Source organism: Phocoena sinus, chromosome 19 (genome assembly GCF_008692025.1).
Source record: "Phocoena sinus isolate mPhoSin1 chromosome 19, mPhoSin1.pri, whole genome shotgun sequence".
Taxonomy (NCBI): Eukaryota; Metazoa; Chordata; class Mammalia; order Artiodactyla; family Phocoenidae; genus Phocoena; species Phocoena sinus.
In genome coordinates this window covers 42,287,758-42,310,876 of record NC_045781.1, presented here as the reverse complement: position 1 = coordinate 42,310,876, position 23,119 = coordinate 42,287,758, and the positions used below count along the sequence as shown (strand labels likewise).

The 23,119-nt window shown below is 41.7% G+C and overlaps 1 protein-coding gene across 2 annotated transcripts in view; it reads right to left on the bottom strand.

Moving 5' to 3' along the window:
- The window catches only part of WWP2 (WW domain containing E3 ubiquitin protein ligase 2), a 151,731-nt gene that overhangs the window by 50,561 nt on the left and 78,051 nt on the right, over positions 1–23,119 (bottom strand). The window contains exon 7 of one of the 2 annotated variants that reach the window (XM_032611982.1): positions 19,094–19,215. In XM_032611982.1, coding sequence (XP_032467873.1) covers positions 19,094–19,215 — 122 coding nt within the window. The remainder of the gene's footprint in view (positions 1–19,093; positions 19,216–23,119) is intronic. The other variant, XM_032611984.1, reaches the window with a different exon arrangement.

The following is a 23,119-nucleotide window of genomic DNA, read 5'->3' as shown; positions in this document are numbered from 1 at the left end:
AAAAGATGGGGCTGTGAGAGAAGGAACTTGTCTCCAAGGTAACAATAGACAAAGAGACAGAAGTGAAATAAGCTGATTCCTGAGTCTCCTCATTTTTCCATTCCTTTGACGATCACTCATGTTCACAAGGATCCCAAAGCACTGCAATATCCTCTCACTCAGAAAGGGATCAAATGCGGTTTCAAAGAATTAAAATTCTTTGAAAACGGATAAGCCATAAACAGAATTTTCTACATATGTGATTGCATATGTGTACATTTACACTAGAATTTCGTAGGAAAACTCCTTGGTTTAGTCTCATCTTCCTAATACAGAAACTCTTTTTGCAGTTCCCCTAACAAATGGGTATCCAGACTGAACATTTCTTCTGACAAACACCTTGCTACAGAGCCATTCCACTGTTGAACAGATGTAGCTGCCAGAAAGATTTTTCTTATGTTAAGCTGAATTCCACTAGATGGTTTCAGTCCCCACACCCCAAGCAATACAAAATAAGTATCCGGCCATCCTGTTTCTCATTCACCCTCTCTATTCCAGTAAAAGGCCTACTATTTCTTTAATGTCTCTAGGTTATTACTCTCTTCTTATGATCTGGCTGCCCTCTTGTAGATATTTTCTTCTATTGCCTCCCATTTCTAAATAATGGTATCATGAACTGAACATAATAAACAAGATACCATCAGACCAGCAGAGTCAGATTTCCAATATAAATGATATTAGTTATATTTATAGAACACCAGAATGCCAGCCAAAGTACACATCATTGCTTTTTGGATTATCTCATTTAAGCCTCATACACAAGCCCATTTTACAGTTGAGGAAACTGAAGCTCGAAGAGGTTAAATAACCTGCCAAGGTCACAGGGCACCTAATTCACACCCCTGCTGTCTGCCTCCAGAGCCTGAACCCTCATTCACTACACTCTACTTCTCCCTCTCTGCGCATCCTCTAATGCAGCCCGGGATTATAATAACTCAGAAGCAACCACATGAGCCTGTCGGCTGACGTGAGACTGGTGGTCAGCTGAAACTAAAATTTCTTCACATGAGATGATGCCAAGCTTGATCTTAACAAACAGCAAGGAGCCTACGATTAATTTAAATAATCTGCTTTCTCTTCAGCATATAAAATATTGTCTGGCACACAGACTAAATTAGTTGTTTAATAAATGACTATATTTTATGCAACTGATGTTTCCTCAACATAAATGCAAGAATTTTTATTTATATTCCTAGTCTATCTCGGCTGAGTTAGTAAAACACAACAGATGTCAATTATTTTTATGCAAATCTATAAATTTTACTCAATTCCAATGAAAAAACCATCATGACATTTATGAGAACTAAATAAATTCATTCTAAAATTTATAAGTAAAACTAAACACAGAAGAATAGCCATAAAAATTCTAGAGACAAAGAGTCTTGTGTGCATGCGGTGGGGGAGAGGGGAGGAGATAGTTTTCTAAGGTATTAATTAACCCATATTATAAAGCTACAGTAACTAAAACAATGTGGCACTGATATATGAATAGGCAGATGTCGATTAAATAAACAAGATAGTTCAGAAACAGAATTAAATACACATTGGAATTAAGGAATTTAGTATATGACAAAGGTGACATCTTAAATTCCTGAAGAAAAGACAGAGTATTCAGTAAAAGGTACTGTGACAAGTGGGTAGTGTACTGGACAAAAACTGAGATATATTCCTACCTCACTCCTTACATCAAAATAAATTCCAGAGAGATCAGAGATTTTGACATAAAAAATGAAATCACAGGGGAACCAAAGAAAATGGAGAACAGTTTTATAATCTCAAAGTGGAAAAGACAGAATCTAAAAGTCATAAAGTATTGATGAATTCAACTACATTAAATTTTTTTTAAATCTAAATGGCAAAAAACCGCCATAAGCAAAATTAAAATCAAAAGAAAAACAACAAACTGGGAAAGATTATTATCAATTCATATTACAAACCAGTTGCTAATTTCTTTGATATGAAAAAAAGCCTCTACAAAACAGTAAGAAAGGGACTTCCCTGGTGGCGCAGTGCTTAAGAACCCACCTACCAATGCAGGAGACACGGGTTCGAGCCCTGGTCCAGGAAGATCCCACATGCCATAGAGCAACTGAGCCTGTGCGCCACAACTATTGAGCCTGTGCTCTACAGCCCAACAGCCACAACTACTGAGCCCACGTGTCACAACTACTGAAGCCCACGCGCCTAGACCCCGTGCTCCACAATAAGAGAAGCCACCGCAATGAGAAGCCCACGCACAGAGACGAAGAGTTGCCCCCCCCTCGCCGCAGCTAGAGAAAGCCCACACAGCAATGAAAACCAAACGCAGCCAAAAATAAATTAATTAATTTAAAAAAAAACAGTAAGAAAAAGACCAAAAATATGCAGACACTTCACAGTTAAGGAAATACAAATTACCCCTAAACATATGAAAAGATGCTCAACCTCAATTATGAGACCAAAAAATGCAATTTAAGGCTATAATGAAATGCCATTTTTTAACCTATCACACTAGCAAGAGTGAAAAATATTCAACCACACTGATAAGAATGTAAGAAAAACTGGATTTTCACATACTGCTGGTAAGAGGAGAAACTGCTAGAACCTCTGTGGAGTGCAGCTGGGCAACACCAAAAATTTAAATACAATAATTGGGAGGTGGGGGGAAGCTTGGGTGGGTACAAAGAGAGGTCAGGGGGCCTACAGGTGAAATTAAAATGGCCATGAGTCAATAACAGTCAAAGCTGGGTGAGGGGTTCATTGTAATATTCCTTTTTACTTTTGTACATATTCAATGTCCGTGGCACAGATGGAGTGTGTACTCCCATCAGGAGAGGCACATAATGTCTGGTCATTTCTCTTTTGCAATGTTAGCAGCCATTGATGATTATTGCCTAAATCCACTAACTGGTAAAGAACCGAAAAATAGTAATATTCTAATTCTATCATGTCTCTAAAGAGAAATTTCCCCTATCAACTATCTGGTTACCTTGAGGTTCAGTTTGTAAAGAAAAGGCAAGAGAATTGCTTGAGTCTTTTCTTTCATTTACCAGTTTTCAGAAGAATGAGTTAATACTCTCATGTTCTCCAAAAACAAACAGTGAAATTTTGCTCTGTTTAAAAATCATTATGAGTTCTTGGATTTAAATATATTTAAAGCATTTCAATCTTTTGTGATTATTGTTCTTATTGAAACTAATATTGTCCCCATCTTTGGCTGGGGTTAGCAGAAGAGGGAAGGGCCAAAGATCTTCAAGTTGCCTTCAAGTTCTTTGGAAAAAATTCTAAGATAATTAATAAATGGGAAAGTGCAGAACAGCATATATATTGTGCTACCATTTGTGTGTGTATGTTCAAAGAATATGCTTGTATATTCAAAGAATATCTTGGAAAGAATCGTACAAAACACAACAGTGACTGCCTCTGGGGAGGGAAGGGGAAGCTGGAAGACCAGAATAGGAAGGAGACTTTCTTTACACTGTTTAAGCTTTCATACCATTAAAGTGTTGACAACATATATGTACTGCCTATTAAAAAATTTTTTATGAAATTTTCAACCAGGAAAAGAACAAAACCAGAGCCCTGTAGCATGCCAGTGGAAAAGACGGCCTAGTCAATACTATTTGGACCTGACCGTTCATGCCGCTGCAAATCTAGTTAGAAGGGTCCCCACCAGGACTGCATCTGTCCACAGAGCTTCCCAAGAGCCTTTGATTCACCAGAGTAGTTCATCTGTTTAAGAGCTTTGTGGTTTGTCGAGTTTAGATTTGGAAACTGAATGTGAAAGCCAGATATCCTAGCATTGAAACTTTATGGGTCCATGCTTAAATTCTCTGCTCTCAAAGACTCTGTATGTGTGTGCGTACGGGCATACCTCAGAGATATTGCAGGTTTGGTTCCAGACCACCACAATAAAGCAAATATCGCAATAAAGCAAGTTTTTTGGTTTTCTGGTGCGTGTAAGTTTTGTTTACACTATATTGCAGTCTATTAAGTGTACAATAATAGCATGATATCTTAAAATACAGTGTATACTTTATTGCTAAAATGCTAACCGTCATCTGAGTGAGTTGTAATCTTTTTGCTGGTGGAGAGTTTGAGATATTGCAAGAACTGGGGAATTCTCTGGTGGTCCAGTGGTAAGGACTCCGCACTTTCACTGCCGAGGGCCCAGGTTCAATCCCTGGTCAGGGAACTAAGGTCCCACAAGCCACACGGCATGGCCAAAAAAAAAGAAACATTGCAAGAGTTACCAAAATATGACACAGAGACACGAAGTGAGCAAATGCTATTGGAAAAATGGTGCCGGCAGATTTGCTTGATGCAGGGTTGCCACAAACCTCCAATCTGTAAAAAAAAAAAAAAAAAAAAAAAAAAAAGAAGAAGAAGAAAAAATGTAATATCTCTGAAGCACAATAAAGCAAAAAGAGATAAAACAAAGGTATGCCTGTATATACACACATGTTCTCAGAACATAAGGGCTTGAAACCTCAGAAGTAAATCCAAACCATCGCAGCTTACAGTCAGAAGAAACCAAAGTTCAGATAATTCAGTTACTGCGTCATGGTCACCCTGGTAAAAAAGTGACAGAGCGCCACACTTGAGCCATGAGTTCAAGTAGAGAGAAAAACTGGATTGACAAAGACGAGGAGTTACAATTTCATCATGCCTTAGAAAATTGCTGTATTTTACATTTAAGCTCTATTCAGTATAGCCAGTGTTCTCTATTAATCATAATTATTTGATGTACACAACTTATCTCCCCCAAAAGACAGCATCCTTCTTGAGAATGAGGGCAAATTTGTTTTCCTTCATTTTTTGCTACTTCCATTCTCTACCTACTACATTCTTGTCTCCACCCCTTTGCTCACTTCAGCCCTCCTTCCCTAGAGGCTCTCCCCACCACTTCAGCCCAGACGATCCCTTTGCAGAGCCCACAGCACCTGTGGCCTTGGCTACTCAACCTCGCAGCCCCTGTGACATCTGCTGTGTTGGTACTTGGCTGACTGGGGCTTTTCAGCTTCTTTCCCTGAAACAGACTATAGGGCAAAGGCCTTATTTCAGACTTCTTCACACTGTCATAGCGCTTAGCAAAATGGCATTCGACAAATATTGATTGAATAAATACTTGTTTAATAGGCCTAATAATCTAGCAAAAGATATCTGAAATAAAACCGCCTCATATTTGGGTAACACTATCACTTGCAAAGCAGGTTCTTTTTAAATTTTTTAAATTTTGGAATAGTTTTAAATTTATAGAAAAATTACAAAGATAAGTACAAAGATAGCATGCCCTTCATCCATGCCCTTCATCCATGCTATTACTACCTTGCTGAACTATGGCACATTTGTCAAAACTAAAAAAATAACATTAGTATATTACTATTAATTAAATTCTAGAATTTATTTGGATTTCACCAGGCTTTCCACAAATGTCCTTTTACTTTTCCAAGATCCAATCCAGGATCCCATGCTGCTTTTCACAAGTTCATTCTCATTAGCTCACTTATCCTCCTAATAACCCCATGAGGAAAGTAGTATTACTCCCATTTTACTGAAGGTAAAACTGAGGTTCCCAGAGGTACCACTCAGAGAGGTGCCCAGCAAGTAGCAGAACCAGCACTCAAAACCAGAAGACTATTAAACAAAAACAATGGAAGGAGGTGGGAGGAGGAGAAATGAAGAGGGCTTAGATGGCTTTCCTGTGTGGGAAAGAAAAGCTGGGTACCAAGATGAGAGGGTAAATGGGATAAGGGGGTAAAATGGCTGATTTCTACAATTGTGGGTATTTCACAAGGTTCCCTCTGTGATGTTGGTTAAACATTCTAACTTTCTGAATCAGATATTCACTCAGGACTAAGACATATTCTAGTCACAGTTGGCCAAAAAAAGATCAGGAATTGGAAATTCTTTTTCTTAATCCTAGATAGGCTGCCAGCTCACTGTGTGTTCCAAGATCTTTAGGTGTGTGTGTGGTGTAGCACAGACTCTCACTGGACACACAGGTCTTTTCAGCCCCCTCACTCGGGCATGGAGAAGGCGACTGCCAACAATGGAAGCTTTTTAAACTGAAGATCAGCTCGTAACTTATGATACACGGTAAAGCAGTCGGTATCTCTCACCCGTGAAACCCAAGCAATGACTTCCAATGCAATCGATCAACTCAGCTCTTCGAGGGAGCGGACCAAAACTAGAAAAATATTTCATAATTAGTATGACACAGGGTGGGTGAGGATTATATTTTTAAAAGCAATTAAATTAGATGGAAAAAAGAAGAAAAACTTAAAAATGGATAAAGCCATACCATGTCACCTGATGGGAAAGTTCAATCTTTCCTTGCTCAATATGTAGATTCATACAGTTTCCACTTACATTCCACCACGCTTCTAAGCATTCAAAGTCTGAAATTTGTTTTGAAAATGTATAAACTATCAAAAAATATCATGGAGAAAAAGCAATAAGGTAGGATTAACCCTTCCAGACATTAGAAAAACATCCTATAACATGTCTATAATCAAAATCACGCAAGACTGGCTCAAAACCAGAAATAAATGGGATAAGTACAGAGTCCGGAAATGAATACTCACTGCATATAAGAATACAGTAAGTGATAAACACTGAGTAAAACCACAGAAAGAAAAAAAGTAATTAATGTTTACAGGATAACAGGACCCTGCTATAGAGAAAAATTAGTTGAAACCCAACTTTCATTCTATTTATGAATGTATAGATACAGATAAACCAGTATAATTTCCAGTGGGATATTTTTAACATGAAAAAAAAGTAAAACAGAAAATATTTATTCCATCTAGAGACAAGAGAATCTTTTCACTACTGAAGCAAAAGTTAAAATTATAAATATTAAAAAAATGCTCAGGAACAATTTTTTTTAAGTTTTTAACTCCTTTGCTACAAAAACCATAGAAAATGAGACAAAAGGCAAAACAATGATATAGGGGGAAAACTTATAATCATACAAATAACAGATAAAACTTGTACCTAGATACTTCACACCCATTAGGACGGCTAGTATGGGAAAAACAAAACAAAACAAAACAAAACAACTAGAAAAAAACAAGTGTTGGCAAGGATATTAAAAAATTGGAATGCTCATTCACTGCTGGTGGGAAAAGACAGTACAGCTGTTCTGGAAAACAGTTCGAGGGTTCCTCAAACGCTAAACATAGAATTACCCTATGACCCATCAACTCTACTCCAAGGTATACAGCCAAAAGAATGGAAAGAACACACTCAAACAGATACTTGGACACCCATGTTCACAGCAGCATTCACAATAGCCAAGGAGTGGACACAACCCAAATGTCTATCAACAGATGAATGGATAAATTAAACATGGTAAAAACATACAAAAGAATATTATTCAGCCTGAAAAAGGAGTGAAACCCTGACCCATGCTACAACGTGGATGAATCTTGAAAACATTATGCTAAGTGAAATAAGCCAGGGACAAAAGGTACCTAGAATAAGCAAATTCATACAGACATAAAGCAGAACGAAGGTTACCAGGGGCTGGGGCTGGGGGGTAGGAGGAAGGGAGAATGTTTTTGTGTAAAAGGTACAGAGTTTCAGTTTGGGATGATGAAAAGGTTCTGGAAATGGATAGTGGTAAAGTTGCACGACACTGTGAATGTACTCAATGCTACTGAATCATACACTTAAAAATGGTTTATATGGTAAATTTTATGTTATGCGCATTTTACCACAATTTTATTAAAAACCTGTACTTAGACTATATAAATCTCTAAAATAAATATCTATAACTCCATGAGACAAATAACTGAACACCATGAAAAAAGTCGCTTAAGAGAAAAGCAACTGATAATTGTAGAAATGCAATGAGGTTAAAGGATGAGGTGGCACCCAATACCTGTTAGCAAAATGACAAACCAGTATTTACAAGGTCAAGGGAAAAATAAACCTCATATGCCATGAGGAAAATTTTACAGTGCCTTGGGATGTATGATTATTTCAAACCTTTTGGAAGGCACTCTGGTAACACACTTTAGATTTTTTAAATTTGCATCCTTTGACTCAAGAACTCCATTCTGGAAGAAACAAAGTTGTATGCAAAGAATGTTTGCATCAGGATTTTGTTTTACAAAAGGGAAATACACAAGGACTGCAAAATGGTTATATGAGTTATGGCATATTAACTGTGAAATAGTATGAGGCCACTAAAAAAAGGTAAACAAGAAGACCACTGATACATGAACACGTATAACAAAAATAATGAAATGGAAAAAAGAATATCTATTCACGCTGCATAATTATAACCATATGAAATTATTCTTAAAGACAAAAGCTAACTGAGAGCTTACTATGTCCCAGGCACTGTGCTAGACATGCTACATGTTTTATATAATTTATTCCTTATAACAACGCTATGAGATATATAATCTTGTCCTAATTTTATTAATGAGAAAACTAAGGCCCAACTAGTCCCTGGGTCTTACACACGTGCTATACACCGGGGGCAGAATCTGACTGCAGTCAATGTGACTCCCCACCTTACAGGCATGGAAATCACATTTAAGGGAGGAATGAGTGAGAGATGTAATTTTTTTTCGGGGGGGGGGGGGCGGGTAAAGTTTTCAAGAAAAAATTAGAAAGTAAATCATTGCACACAAGTCTCTATAAAGTGCTATACCATTAGCCTAGTCCTTGATTCCACCACTTCTAAAACTCAGAGATACAATATTTATACAGACAGACCGCCATTCATTTTCTTTTTATAAAAACGGATACTTTACAGTTGTGATGTGAAAAAAACACCTGGAAGTCAGCTCCATCTTTGCCCCAAATGTCTTTTTCACGCATAGCTGCAGAGCACAGCCAAAACGGCTTGCTAAATAAATCTTGTATGTCTCTGGAAATGTTTCCTGGAAGCACGGCTCTCTACCACCACCATTTTGGAACTGGTCCTAGCAGTTCGAACAGCGGTATATGGAGATGTCCATATACCTGTATGTCCATACAGGGATGGAGATGTCCTCAATCAGTGCCTCAACCCCCTTCTAGTTTTACGCTACCAAAGAGGGGCACTTCTGTCTGCTCCCCAAAGGAAAGGTGAGATCTTTCTGTACCCCTTGGATAGACATTAAAAAGGCTACAAAGTCCAGGCTGGCTGTGAGCCAAATGTGAACCGTCCTCAGAGCAGAAAGGAAACAAGATAGGGGCCAAGGCCTGTATTTTAACAGGCAGAAATCCCTAACATTCAATGACTGTCCTTCACAGACATGTTTGGGAACAGTTTGGGCATTCAGACACAGCACCATAAGACATCTCCAAGGCAGTTTGGGGCTTTTGGAAGGCGTGGCTTTTGGAAGACGTGGCTGGCATGTGCCTCATCTGCTGAAATACATAATGTTCCTGGAGATAAGGACAATACACAAAGGTACCTAAAAATAAGAGTAGGGGAAACACAGACCTGTTTAAATGTCCAAGGAGAGTTACTCAAAGACCATCACCACAGAAAGGCAATTTACCCACAGGTGTTTTTTGGGGTTATTTTTTGGGGGGGGGGGGGTTTGGCTGTGCCACACAGCATGTGGGATCTTAGTTCCCCAGCTCGGGATCGAAGCTGCGCCCCCTGCATTGGAGGCGTGCAGTCCCAACCACAGGACAACCCGGGAAGTCCTACCCATAGTTTTTGTAAGACAAGCAGAGATGGCTGGGGGAGACCAGCATCACAACGATGCAGGCCCCTGGAGGAACAAAGTGGCTGGTATCACGCCTGTGGCATCCAGGAAACAACTGGTTCCAAAGCCAGTTCCCCTTGCCCGTTTGTGAACACCGGCCCTCATCTATGAGTGGCTTTTTTATTTCATCACGTCACATGGCTTGTGGGATCTTAGTTCCCGGACCAGGGGTTTAACCTGGGCCCTGGCAGTGAAAGAGCCAAGTCCTAACCACTGGACCACCAGGGAATTCCCACAAGTGACTTATTTGCTTAAGAGAAACATGTTTACTGGTGCTCGCGGAGCTGCATACAGTATTCTGTAACACAGTCCACGGCCCCCACCTCGCTGTCCCCACCACACAAACGGGAAGCCAGGCCACCCCTGGCTTCTGTAACTGGCAGTTCCAGCACTTGCACACTGTGGCTGGCAAAGGAGCATCAGGCAGGCTGAGACAGCTACCACTTATGCCCCTCACCTCCAGCTCACCCTCGTCCTCAAGCCTCGGGGCGAGCTCACTAACTCAATTCCTGCAGGCGGGTCCCAAACTCCAGGGAGAAAGTCAGGCCACTGCACACACAGTGAGCCTTGCGGGACGCAGGCCACTCCACCCTGCAGTCTGCCGCAGACGACAGTACAGCCGAGCACCCTGAGCTATCAAAGGGGCTCTGCAGCCCTCATGCAGTGCTGCAAGAGAACTAAAAGTCATTAGAAAGTAACCCCAATCGACTTCTCCTGCTCAATAAGTTTGTCACACAAAGGGCAGGAACAGTACCATGGTAACGCTTATGTGAAGAAGCTGTGCTGCTCTGAACTTCCCGTCCTTCCTGCCACACCTCTGCTATCACGAGCATCTACAAAATTATTTCAGTGTCTCTTACTGATTTAAACACCTGCATTTCCCCCACCTACAGCTTACCAAAGCAAACACCCGTGTCCCTTCCCAACTGCCCCAAATTAAGACAAATTACCAAATGACCAGCAGTCACAAAAGATATGACAATCTTCAAGATGTTTAGGGGGGGGACCTTGAAGATGGCGGAAGAGTAAGACGCGGAGATCGCCTTCCTCCCCACGGATACACCAGAAATACATCCACACGTGGAACAACTCCTACAGAACTCCTACTGAAGGCTGGCAGAAGACCTCAGACCTCCCAAAAGGCAAGAAACTCCCCACGTAACTGGGTAGGGCAAAAGAAAAAACAGAGACAAAAGAATAAGGACGGCACCTGCACCAGTGGGAGGGAGCTGTGAAGGAGGAAAAGTTTCCACACACTAGGAAGCCCCTCCGCGGGCGGAGACTGCGGGAGGCAGAGGGGGGAGTTTCGGGACCGCGGAGTAGTGCACAGCGACGGGTGCGGAGGGCAAAGCGGGGAGATTCCTGCACAGACGATCGGTGCCGACCAGCACTCACCAACCCGAGAGGCTTGTCTGCTCACCCGCCGGGGCGGGCGGGGCTGCGAGCTGAGGCTCGGGTTTTGGTTTTGGACGGAGCTCAGGGAGAGGACTGGGGTTGGCGGCTTGAACATAGCCTGAAGGGGTTAGTGCACCACGACTAGCCGGGAGGGAGTTCGGGGAAAAGCCTGCACCGGCCGAAGAGGCAAGAGACTTTTTCTTCCCTCTTTGTTTCCTGGTGCGCGAGGAGAGGGGTTTAAGAGCGCTGCTTAAAGGAACTCCAGAGACGGGCGCGAGCCGCGGCTAAAAGCGCGAACCCCAGAGACGGGCGCGAGCCGCGGCTGAGGGCGCGAGCCCCCGAGACGGGCGCGAGCCGCGGCTGAAAGCGCAAACCCCAGAGACGGGCGCGAGCCGCGGCTAAAACCGCGGACCCAAGAGCCGGGCGGGAGACGCTAAGGCTGCTGCTGCCGCCACCAAGGGGCCTGTGTGCGAGCACAGGTCACTCTCCACACCCCTCTTCCGCGGAGCCTGTGCAGCCCGCCACTGCCAGGTTCCCGGGATCCAGGGACAACTTCCCCGGGACAGCGCACGGCGGGCCTCAGGCTGGTGCAACGTCACGCCGGCCTCTGCCGCAACGTCACGCTGCCTCTGCCGCCGCAGGCCGGCCCCGCACGCAGTGCCCCTCCTTCCCCCATCCCCCAACCCCCGGCCTGAGTGAGCCGGAGGCCCCGAATCAGCGGCTCCTTTAACCCCGTCCTGTCTGAGCGAAAAAACAGACGCCCTCCAGCGACCTACACGCAAGAGGCAGGGCCAAATCCAAAGCTGAGCTCCTGTGAGCTGTGAGAACAAAGAAGAGAAAGGGAAATCTCTCCCAGCAGCCACAGAAGCAGCGGATTAAAGCTCCACAATCAACTTGATATACCCTGCATCTGTGGAATACCTGAATAGACAAGGAATGATCCCAAATTGAAGAGGTGGAATTTAGGAGCGAGATCTATGATTTTTTTCCCTTTTCCTCTTTTTGTGAATGTGTACGTGTATGCTTCTGTGTGACATCTAGTCTGTATACTCTAGCTTCCACCATTTGTCCTAGGGCTATATCCGTCCATGACTTTTTTTTAAAAATTCTTTTTCTTAATAATTAAGTTTAATTGTAATAACTTTATTATACTTTACCTTCGTTCTTTCTTTCTTTCCTTCCTTCCCTCCCTCCTTTAGACAACGAATCACCCCAAATTGAGGAGGTGGTCTCAGGGAGCAGGATTTATGATTTTTCCCCCTTTACCTCTTTTTGTGAAGGTGTATGTGTATGCTTCTGTGTAAGATTTTCTCTGTATAGCTTTGCTTCCAACATTTGTCCTAAGGTTCTATCCGTCCCTTTTTTTTTTTTTTTCTAAATATTTTTTAATTCAATAACTATATTATACTTTATTTTATTTTTACTGTATCATCTTTCTTTCTGTCTTTTTTTCCTTCTTTCCCTCCTTCCTTCCTTCCTCCCTCCCTCCCTCCTTTCCTTCCTTCTTTGCTTCTTTCTTCCTTCCTTCCTTTCCTCCTTTCCCTCTTTCTTTACTCATACTTCTACTAATTCTCCCTACTTTTTCTCCCTTTTATTCTGAGCTGTGTGGATGAAAGGCTCTTGGTGCTCCAGCCAGGAGTCAGGGCTCTGCCTCTGAGGTAGGAGAGCCAACTTCAGGACACTGGTCAACAAGAGACCTCCCAGCTCCACATAATATTAAACGGTGGAAATCTCCCAGAGACCTCCATCTTAACACCAGCACCCAGCTTCACTCAACGACCAGCAAGCCATAGTGCTGGACAACCTATGCCAAACAACTAGCAAAACAGGAACACAACCCCACCCATTAGCAGAGAGGCTGCCTAAAATCATAATAAGGCCACAGACACCCCAAAACACACCACCAGACGTGAACCTGCCCACTAGAGAGACAAGATCCAGCCTCATCCAGCACAACACAGGCACTAGTCCCCTCCACCAGGAAGCCTACACAACCCACTGAAACAACCTTAGCCACTGGAGACAGACATCAAAAACAACGGGAACTACGAACCTGCAGCCTGCAAAAAGGAGACCCCAAACACAGTAAGATAAGCAAAATGAGAAGACAGAAAAACACACAGCAGATGAAGGAGCAAGATAAAAACCCACCAGACCTAACAAATGAAGAGGAAATAGGCAATCTACCTGAAAAAGAATTCAGAATAATGATAGTAAGGATGATCCGAAATCTTGGAAGTAGAATGGACAAAATGCAAGAAACAGTTAACAAGGACCTACAAGAACTAAAGATGAAACAAGCAACGATGAACAATGCAATAAATGAAATTAAAATCACTCTAGATAGGATCAGTAGCAGAATAACTGAGGCAGAAGAACGGATAAGTGACCTGGAAGATAAAGTAGTGGAAATAACTACTGCAGAGCAGAATAAAGAAAAAAGAATGAAAAGAACTGAGGACAGTCTCAGAGACCTCTGGGACAACATGAAACGCACCAACATTCGAATTATAGGGGTTCCAGAAGAAGAAGAAAGAAAGAAAGGGACTGAGAAAATATTTGAAGAGATTATAGTTGAAAACTTCCCTAATATGGGAAAGGAAATAGTTAATCAAGTCCAGGAAGCACAGAGGGTCCCATACAGGATAAATACAAGGAGAAACACGCCAAGACACATATTAATCAAACTGTCAAAAATTAAATACAAAGAAAGCATATTAAAAGCAGCAAGGGAAAAACAACAAATAACACACAAGGGAATCCCCATAAGGTTAACAGCTGATCTCTCAGCAGAAACCCTACAAGCCAGAAGGGAGTGGCAGGACATACTGAAAGTGATGAAGGAGAATAGCCTGAAACCAAGACTACTCTACCCAGCAAGGATCTCATTCACATTTGATGGAGAAATTAAAACCTTTACAGACAAGCAAAAGCTGAGAGAGTTCAGCACCACCAAACCAGCTTTACAACAAATGCTAAAGGAACTTCTCTAGACACGAAACACAAGAGAAGGAAATGACCTATAGTAGCGAACCCAAAACAATATATAAAATGGAAATAGGAACATACATATCAATAATTACCTTAAATGTAAATGGACTAAATGCTCCCACCAAAAGACACAGATTGGCTGAATGGATACAAAAACAAGACCCTTATATATGCTGTCTACAAGAGACCCACTTCAGAACTAGAGACACATACAGACTGAAAGTAAGGGGATGGAAAAAGATATTCCATGCAAATGGAAACCAAAAGAAAGCTGGAGTAGCAATTCTCATATCAGACAAAATAGACTTTAAAATAAGGACTATTAAAAGGGACAAAGAAGGACACTACATAATGATCAAGGGATCGATCCAAGAAGAAGATATAACAATTGTAAATATTTATGCACCCAACATAGGAGCACCTCAATACATAAGGCAAATACTAACAACCATAAAAGGGGAGATTGACAGTAACACATTCATAGTAGGGGACTTTAACACCCCACTTTCACCCATGGACAGATCATCCAAAATGAAAATAAATAAGGAAACACAAGCTTTAAATGATACATTAAACAAGATGGACTTAATTGATATTTATAGGACACTCCATCCAAAAACAACAGAATACACATTTTTCTCAAGTGCTCATGGAACATTCTCCAGGATAGATCATATCTTGGGTCACAAATCAAGCCTTGGTAAATTTAAGAAAACTGAAATTGTATCAAGTATCTTTTCCGACCACAACGCCATGAGACTAGATATCAATTACAGGAAAAGATCTGTAAAAAATACAAACACATGGAGGCTAAACAATACACTACTTAATAATGAAGTGATCACTGAAGAAATCAAAGAGGAAATAAAAAAATACCTAGAAACAAATGACAATGGAGACACAACGACCCAAAACCTATGGGATGCAGCAAAAGCAGTTCTAAGGGGGAAGTTTATAGCAATACAAGCCCACCTTAAGAAGCAGGAAACATCTCAAATAAACAACCTAACCTTGCACCTCAAGCAATTAGAGAAAGAAGAACAAAAAAACCCCAAAGCTAGCAGAAGGAAAGAAATCATAAAAATCAGATCAGAAATAAATGAAAAAGAAATGAAGGAAACGATAGCAAAGATCAATAAAACTAAAAGCTGGTTCTTTGAGAAGATAAACAAAATAGATAAACCACTAGCCAGACTCATCAAGAAAAAAAGGGAGAAGACTCAAATCAATAGAATTAGAAATGAAAAAGGAGAAGTAACAACTGACACTGCAGAAATAAAAAAAATCATGAGAGATTACTACAAGCAACTCTATGCCAATAAAATGGACAATCTGGAAGAAATGGACAAATTCTTAGAAATGCACAACCTGCCAAGACTGAATCAGGAAGAAATAGAAAATATGAACAGACCAATCACAAGCACTGAAATTGAAACTGTGATTAAAAACCTTCCAACAAACAAAAGCCCAGGACCAGATGGCTTCACAGGTGAATTCTATCAAACGTTTAGAGAAGAGCTAACACCTATCCTTCTCAAACTCTTCCAAAATATAGCAGAGGGAGGAACACTCCCAAATTCCTTCTACGAAGCCACCATCACCTTGATACCAAAACCAGACAAGGATGTCACAAAGAAAGAAAACTACAGGCCAATATCACTGATGAACATAGATGCAAAAATCCTCAACAAAATACTAGCAAACAGAATCCAACAGCACATTAAAAGGATCATACACCATGATCAAGTGGGGTTTATTCCAGGAATGCAAGGATTCTTCAATATACGCAAATCTATCAATGTGATAAACTATATTAACAAATTGAAGGAGAAAAACCATATGATCATCTCAATAGATGCAGAGAAAGCTTTCGACAAAATTCAACACCCATTTATGATAAAAACCCTCCAGAAAGTAGGCATAGAGGGAACTTTCCTAAACATAATAAAAGCCATATATGACAAGCCCACAGCAAACATCATCCTCAATGGTGAAAAACTGAAAGCATTTCCACTAAGATCAGGAACAAGACAAGGTTGCCCACTCTCACCACTCTTATTCAACATAGTTTTGGAAGTTTTAGCCACAGCAATCAGAGAAGAAAAGGAAATAAAAGGAATCCAAATCGGAAAAGAAGAAGTAAAGCTGTCACTGTTTGCAGATGACATGATACTATACATAGAGAATCCTAAAGATGCTACCAGAAAACTACTAGAGCTAATCAATGAATTTGGTAAAGTAGCAGGATACAAAATTAATGCACAGAAATCTCTGGCATTCCTATATACTAATGATGAAAAATCTGAAAGTGAAATCAAGAAAACACTCCCATTTACCATTGCAACAAAAAGAATAAAATATCTAGGAATAAACCTACCTAAGGATACGAAAGACCTGTATGCAGAAAATTATAAGACACTGATGAAAGAAATTAAAGATGATACAAATAGATGGAGAGATATACCATGTTCTTGGATGGGAAGAATCAACATTGTGAAAATGACTCTACTACCCAAAGCAATCTACAGATTCAATGCAATCCCTATCAAACTACCACTGGCATTTTTCACAGAACTAGAACAAAAAATTTCGCAATTTGTATGGAAACACAAAAGACCCCGAATAGCCAAAGCAATCTTTAGAACGAAAAAAGGAGCTGGAGGAATCAGGCTCCCTGACTTCAGACTATATTACAAAGCAACAGTAATCAAGACAGTATGGTACTGGCACAAAAACAGAAAGATAGATCAGTGGAACAGGATAGAAAGCCCAGAGATAAACCCACGCACATATGGACACCTTATCTTTGATAAAGGAGGCAGGAATGTACAGTGGAGAAAGGACGGCCTCTTCAATAAATGGTGCTGGGAAAACTGGACAGGTACATGTAAAAGTATGAAATTAGATCACTCCCTAACACCATACACAAAAATAAGCTCAAAATGGATTAAAGACCTAAATGTAAGGCCAGAAACTATCAAACTCTTAGAAGAAAACATAGGAAGAACACTCTATGACATAAATCACAGCAAGATCCTTTCTGACCCACCTCCTAGAGTAATGGAAATAAAAACAAAAATAAACAAATGGGACCTAATGAAACTTCAAAGCTTTTGCACAGCAAAGGAAACCATAACCAAGACCAAAAGACAACCCTCAGAATGGGAGAAAACATTTGCAAATGAAGCAACTGACAAAGGATTAATCTCCAAAATTTACAAGCAGCTCATGCAGCTCAATAACAAAAAAACAAACAACCCCATCCAAAAATGGGCAGAAGACCTAAATAGACATTTCTCCAAAGAAGATATACAGAATGCCAACAAACACATGAAAGAATGCTCAACATCATTAATCATTAGAGAAATGCAAATCAAAACTACAATGAGATATCATCTCACACCAGTCAGAATGGCCATCATCAAAAAATCTAGAAACAATAAATGCTGGAGAGGGTGTGGAGAAAAGGGGACACTCTTGCACTGCTGGTGGGAATGTGAATTGGTTCAGCCACTGTGGAGAACAGTATGGAGGTTCCTTAAAAAACTACAAATAGAATTACCATATGACCCAGCAATCCCACTACTTGGAATATACCCTGAGAAAACCAAAATTCAAAGAGAGTCATGTACCAAAATGTTCATTGCAGCTCTATTTACAATAGCCAGGACATGGAAACAACCTAAGCGCCCATCATCGGATGAATGGATAAAGAAGATGTGGCACATATACACAATGGAATATTACTCAGCCTTAAAAAGAAATGAAATTGAGCTATTTGTAATGAGATGGATAGACCTAGAATCTGTCATACAGAGTGAAGTAAGTCAGAAAGAAAAAGACAAATACCGTATGCTAACACATATATATGGAATTTAAGGGAAAAAAATGTCATGAAGAACCTAGGGGTAAGATAGGAATAAAGACGCAGACCTACTGGAGAACGGACTTAAGGATATGGGGAGGGGGAAGGGTGAGTTTTGACAGGGCGAGAGAGAGTCATGGACATATACACACTAACAAACGTAGTAAGGTAGATAGCTGGGGGGAAGCAGCCGCAAGGCACAGGGATATTAGCTCGGTGCTTTGGGACAGCCTGGAAGGGTGGGATGGGGAGAGTGGGAGGGAGGGAGACGCAAGAGTGAAGACATATGGGAACATATGTATATGTATAGCTGATTCACTTTGTTGTAAAGCAGAAACTAACACACCATTGTAAAGCAATTATACCCCAATAAAGATGTTTAAAAAAAAAAAAAAAAAGATGTTTAGGAAAAAAACCTTTTTTTTGGTCCCTCCCCCTTTTAAATTCAACACTGTCTGGATGAGACAGAAGGAGAACACAACGAAAATGGATTTGTTCTGAAATAGGTCCTTCTCTTCCCACTTATGGGGAAGCAGGATCAAGTGCAGAGAGGTTCCATGTGGATGTGGAAGCGCTATCTGCTCTCAAATGGACCAAATACTCTCAGTGGAACAGCCACAGGAGGCCCCTCAGTGGCAGCTGGGTTTTGCTCCTGGTCCGGCATCCCAACCTGCTCAACAGTGCTGCCATCTTCTCTAAGCCAGCTCTTCACAACAATACTTAGTCTTCTTTCTCCCTAGTCTGATTAGTCCCTTAAATCAAGGAAATGAAAAAACGTGTCATGTGTAAGTAAGATATCGCCCCCCTCGCAAAGAAATCCAATGTTGATAAGAAATGAATTTAAATATCAATACTTTTCATTTCTGTACGAAGGAAGATCTCAGACGAGCACAGTCATGTGGAGAATAACCTTGGCTGTACACACGATGCCAGAGAGAAAAGAAGACGGGTCACGGAAAGACTGATGGATTCAAATTCCATCTTAGTGTGGGAGTCTTCTCTCGCCCACCCTGCATCCCGACACAGCGGGCAGGGCCCCGACTCCATGTGAGAACAAGTTAGAGGCCATGCTTAGTCTGGGCTGGTGCTCTGCGCTGTCACTCACCTGTGCCATTGGCCGAGCCACTGTGGCTTGGGTTCTTGAGGGGCTGATGCTGCCGGCTGCTAGCACCGGGGCTCTGCTCACCAGTTGCTGTTCTGGCTGAACCACCTGAATGTCTGTGTGTCCTGGGGGTTCAAAATATAAAGCAGACAGATATAAGTCACTGTGAAAAAGACAGAGGTGTGCCCCACCTAAGTCACTGTATTCCCTCTCTTGCTATTTATGGGAAATAAGCCCCATAATCGTCCTTCTGGTCTTTGACTCGACAGAAGCTGGCCCTGAATGGAGAGACCCATGTAAGCTTCCTTCTTGGTAAAAGCACAGAAGGCAACTTTCGGTAAACTTTTCCATTTGAAGTGAACAAATCCAGAGTGAATTTCCCCCACATCTGAAATAACTGGCAAAATATCCCGTGACCATCACATTATTTTTATTGGGCTTGGATGTAAGAAATAAACAAGAATCACTGCACAGGCTACAGATGACATGTTTCTCCCATTGGCCAAAAAAGAGCCCAAAACTTATCCAAATCCATATTCTCTATGGCTAGAAACATGCTTGCCTTGGGAATAAAAGTCAAGGGGCATTAGACAACTTCAACCAATGTGTATGTTGACATGTTTTATCTAGGAAAGGTGATTCAACATCCATGCAAGTAAATGAGGAACAAATGCAGAGAGGGATCTGTACCGCAAGGAAAATGGTGGAATACAGCAGCAGAGGCTCGATCTAACATCTTCGGAGGACACAAGGCAACAGGCAGTACACGTTCTCACGGTCCTGTGGTAGCTTGATTTTGTTCACTTGATGGAAATGTCTAAGCTTCCCTGCCTTTCTCAGTTTTGTCAAAGGAGGTTATTCTACTTCCTACTCATTATATACTACTTTTCAACAGTGAGATGATTTAAGTACTACCCAGTGAAGAAAAGACCACCCCTCTCCAGGCAGAGAAACAGAGATCCAGAGAACAATTTACAACCACGGGACTCGGGGCAGTGACAATACCACCAACAAGAAACGTGAAAACAATGACTATGGAAGAATTTAATATTCATTGAGCTGGAATATTATGTTCCAGGTACCTGTGGTGTACTGTGCACTTCGCATATATTATCTCATTTAACCTGGCAACGCTAGAGGTGGCTTACTATATTATTATGCTCATTTTACAGGTGAAAACAGACACCGAGAAAGTGAGCAATGGAGCAAAGACTCGAATCCAGGTGCTCTAAGGTCAAGAGCCCATTCTCTCTGGTTGGAGGCTGGGGGTGGGAAGCCTGGACTTAAGCTGAATCCCTTCCAGGTTATTCATTGGTCATTTGGTCAATGGCGAGACGAAGACCTCTAACAGAAAGCTCCCAGAAATAGTCACAAATGTAGAAAATAAACTTATAGTTACCAGGGGATAAGCAGGGGAAGGGATAAATTGGAAGACTGGGATTGACACATACACACTACTATATATAAAATAGATAACTAATAAGGACCTACCGTATAATAGCACAGGGAACTCAACTCAATACCCTGTAATGGCCTATATGGGAAAAGAATCTAAAAAAGAGTGGATAGGGACTTCCCTCGTGGTCCAGTGGTTAAGACTTCACCTTCCAATGCAGGGGGTGCAGGTTCGATCCCTGGTCAGGGAGCTAAGATCCCACACGCCTCGGGACCAAAAAACCAAACATAATACAGAAACAATATTGTAAGAAATTCAATAAAGACTTTTAAAATGGTCCACATCAAAAATCTTTAAAAAAAAAAAAAGAGTACATATATGTATAACAGATTCACTTTGCTGTACACCTGAAACTAACACAACTTTGTAAATCAACTATACCCCAATAAAATTTTTTTTAAAAATAAACAGCAACAATAAGAAAGAAAGAAAGAAAAAAGAATGAAAGAAAAAAAGAAAGGAAGAAAGAAAGGAAGAAAGAAAGGAAGGAAGAAAGGAAGGAAGAAAGAAAGGAAGGAAGAAAGGAAGGAAGAAAGAAAGCTCCCCCCACTGGGAGGCTCCATACCCACCAGAACATCTCTGCTGGTGAGACATTTTGGTCCAGTATGTTGGGACAAACTTACAGCACAACAAACTCAGATTCCTAGAGGAATAAGAAGTGCCCCCACTGACTACCTTCTCCAACAAGATGAGTATAAACCAAAATGTTAACAGTGATTATCTTTGGACGTTGGGAATATGGATGCCTTTAGTGTTTCCTTTTGTGCTTTTCTGGGTTTTTCTGATTTTCTTCATTAAGCATGTCTACTTTTGAGCAAGGAAGAAACACAATTATTTAAAAAGAAAAAAAAAAGTTTTTTCTTGGGGCCAAAACTACAAAAAAGAAAAAAAAAGAAGAAGAAAAAGAAACATAGCAAACCCTAGAGTCCTTTGTACCTAAGGCTGCGTGGCACTTAAAAATGGATAGAGAGAGTACGACTGAGCTGTGGAAATAAAGATTTAATTTGGACTCTCTTTTTCCGTCTTATTTTTCCCTGAGCTAATTTCATAAATGAAAGCTGTCAATCACACCTCAGTCAAGAAAAATATCTCAGAGTCCCCACTCCATGGGAAGGAATATTAATATTGAGCATTTCACCATGAGTCCTCTTCGAAAGCAGAATGAGTGCAGACTGTTCCAAAGGGAAAGATGGTCATTGGCCACTGGTGAATGTGCGTATATGTGTTGAGGGCAGAGAGCTTGAGAGAGATCAAATTGGTTAATAGAAGGTTTATTTCAGACAAGAAATCCCCTTAAAAGGACAAAAGAAGGGCTTCCCTGGTGGCGCAGTGGTTAAGAATCCGCCTGCCAAGGCAGGGAACACAGGTTCGAGCCTTGGTCCGGGAAGATCCCACATGCCGTGGAGCAACTAAGCCCATGCGCCACAGCTACTGAGCCTGCGCTCTACAGCCCGCAAGCCACAAATACTGAGCCCGCATGACACAACTACTGAAGCCCGCGTGCCTAGAGCCCATGCTCCGCAACAAGAGAAGCCACTGCAATGAGAAGCCCGTGCACTGCAGCAAAGAGTAGGCCCCGCTCGCTGCAACTAGAGAAAGCCCGCACGCAGCAACAAAGACCCAGTGCAGCCAAAAATAAATTAATTAATTTAAAAAAAAAAAAAGGACAAAAGTAAAAAAGTCTCTGTGATTTTGTACTCACAGCCCACAGCAGAGGGCTCACCCCTCTGGGCGCAGCAGGCCACAGGGCAGGGGGTCGGGGGGCAGCATAGAAAATGCGACACTCGTTGTGTCACACGCACGGGCTCTGACAGGCCTGTGATTCCTTCTAAGTCCTGGGCTCCTTGTCCCTCTGCAGAGCAGCTGGGCGTGACAACAGGATGGGTCCCATTACTCTCCTAGCCCCTCCCTCCCTTCCCCAAAGGGGCGTGTTGTCAGAGTTGAGAGAGAATACTTTCAGAAATGTTCAACCACTAATGACAGCAGCACACCCTGAATGACAGGCTGGTGCAGAGCCGGGATTAGCCTGTAAGCCAGGGGCAGCTGGGACCACTTTGTGTGAATTGCCACCTCCCTGCCCGTGGCCCACGGCCACCCAGCTACCCACCCACCCCATACACACACACACACACACACACACACACACACACACACACACACACAAACACCCTTCCCCCAGATTCTTCTCTTGCCCTAAATCTGGAGCTTCCACTGTTCCCCTCTTGAATTACCTTTAAAATAAGACTCTTAGAAGGAAGAGAAGGCCTCAATGTTTGAGGACAATCTTCTCTTCAGCAGTTTTCTCTCTGGGAGGTCACTCAACCCTTAAAAGATGGGACTGTGTTGTGATTAAAAGCTGGCCCAAAAGCTGAAACCACACACCATAAGCCAAAATAGTACCAGGACACAAGCGGGGCGATGGGGTGGAGATGAGCTGGGCCCCACCACAGGCAGCCTGGCTTCGGCTCTGCCAATGACTTCAACCTTGGCCTGATCCCTCCACCACCTTGGGGGTGGGAGGGAGGAGCTATGCAGCCCCTGGGGCAGTCAGAAGAAGGCAGAACGGCAAAATT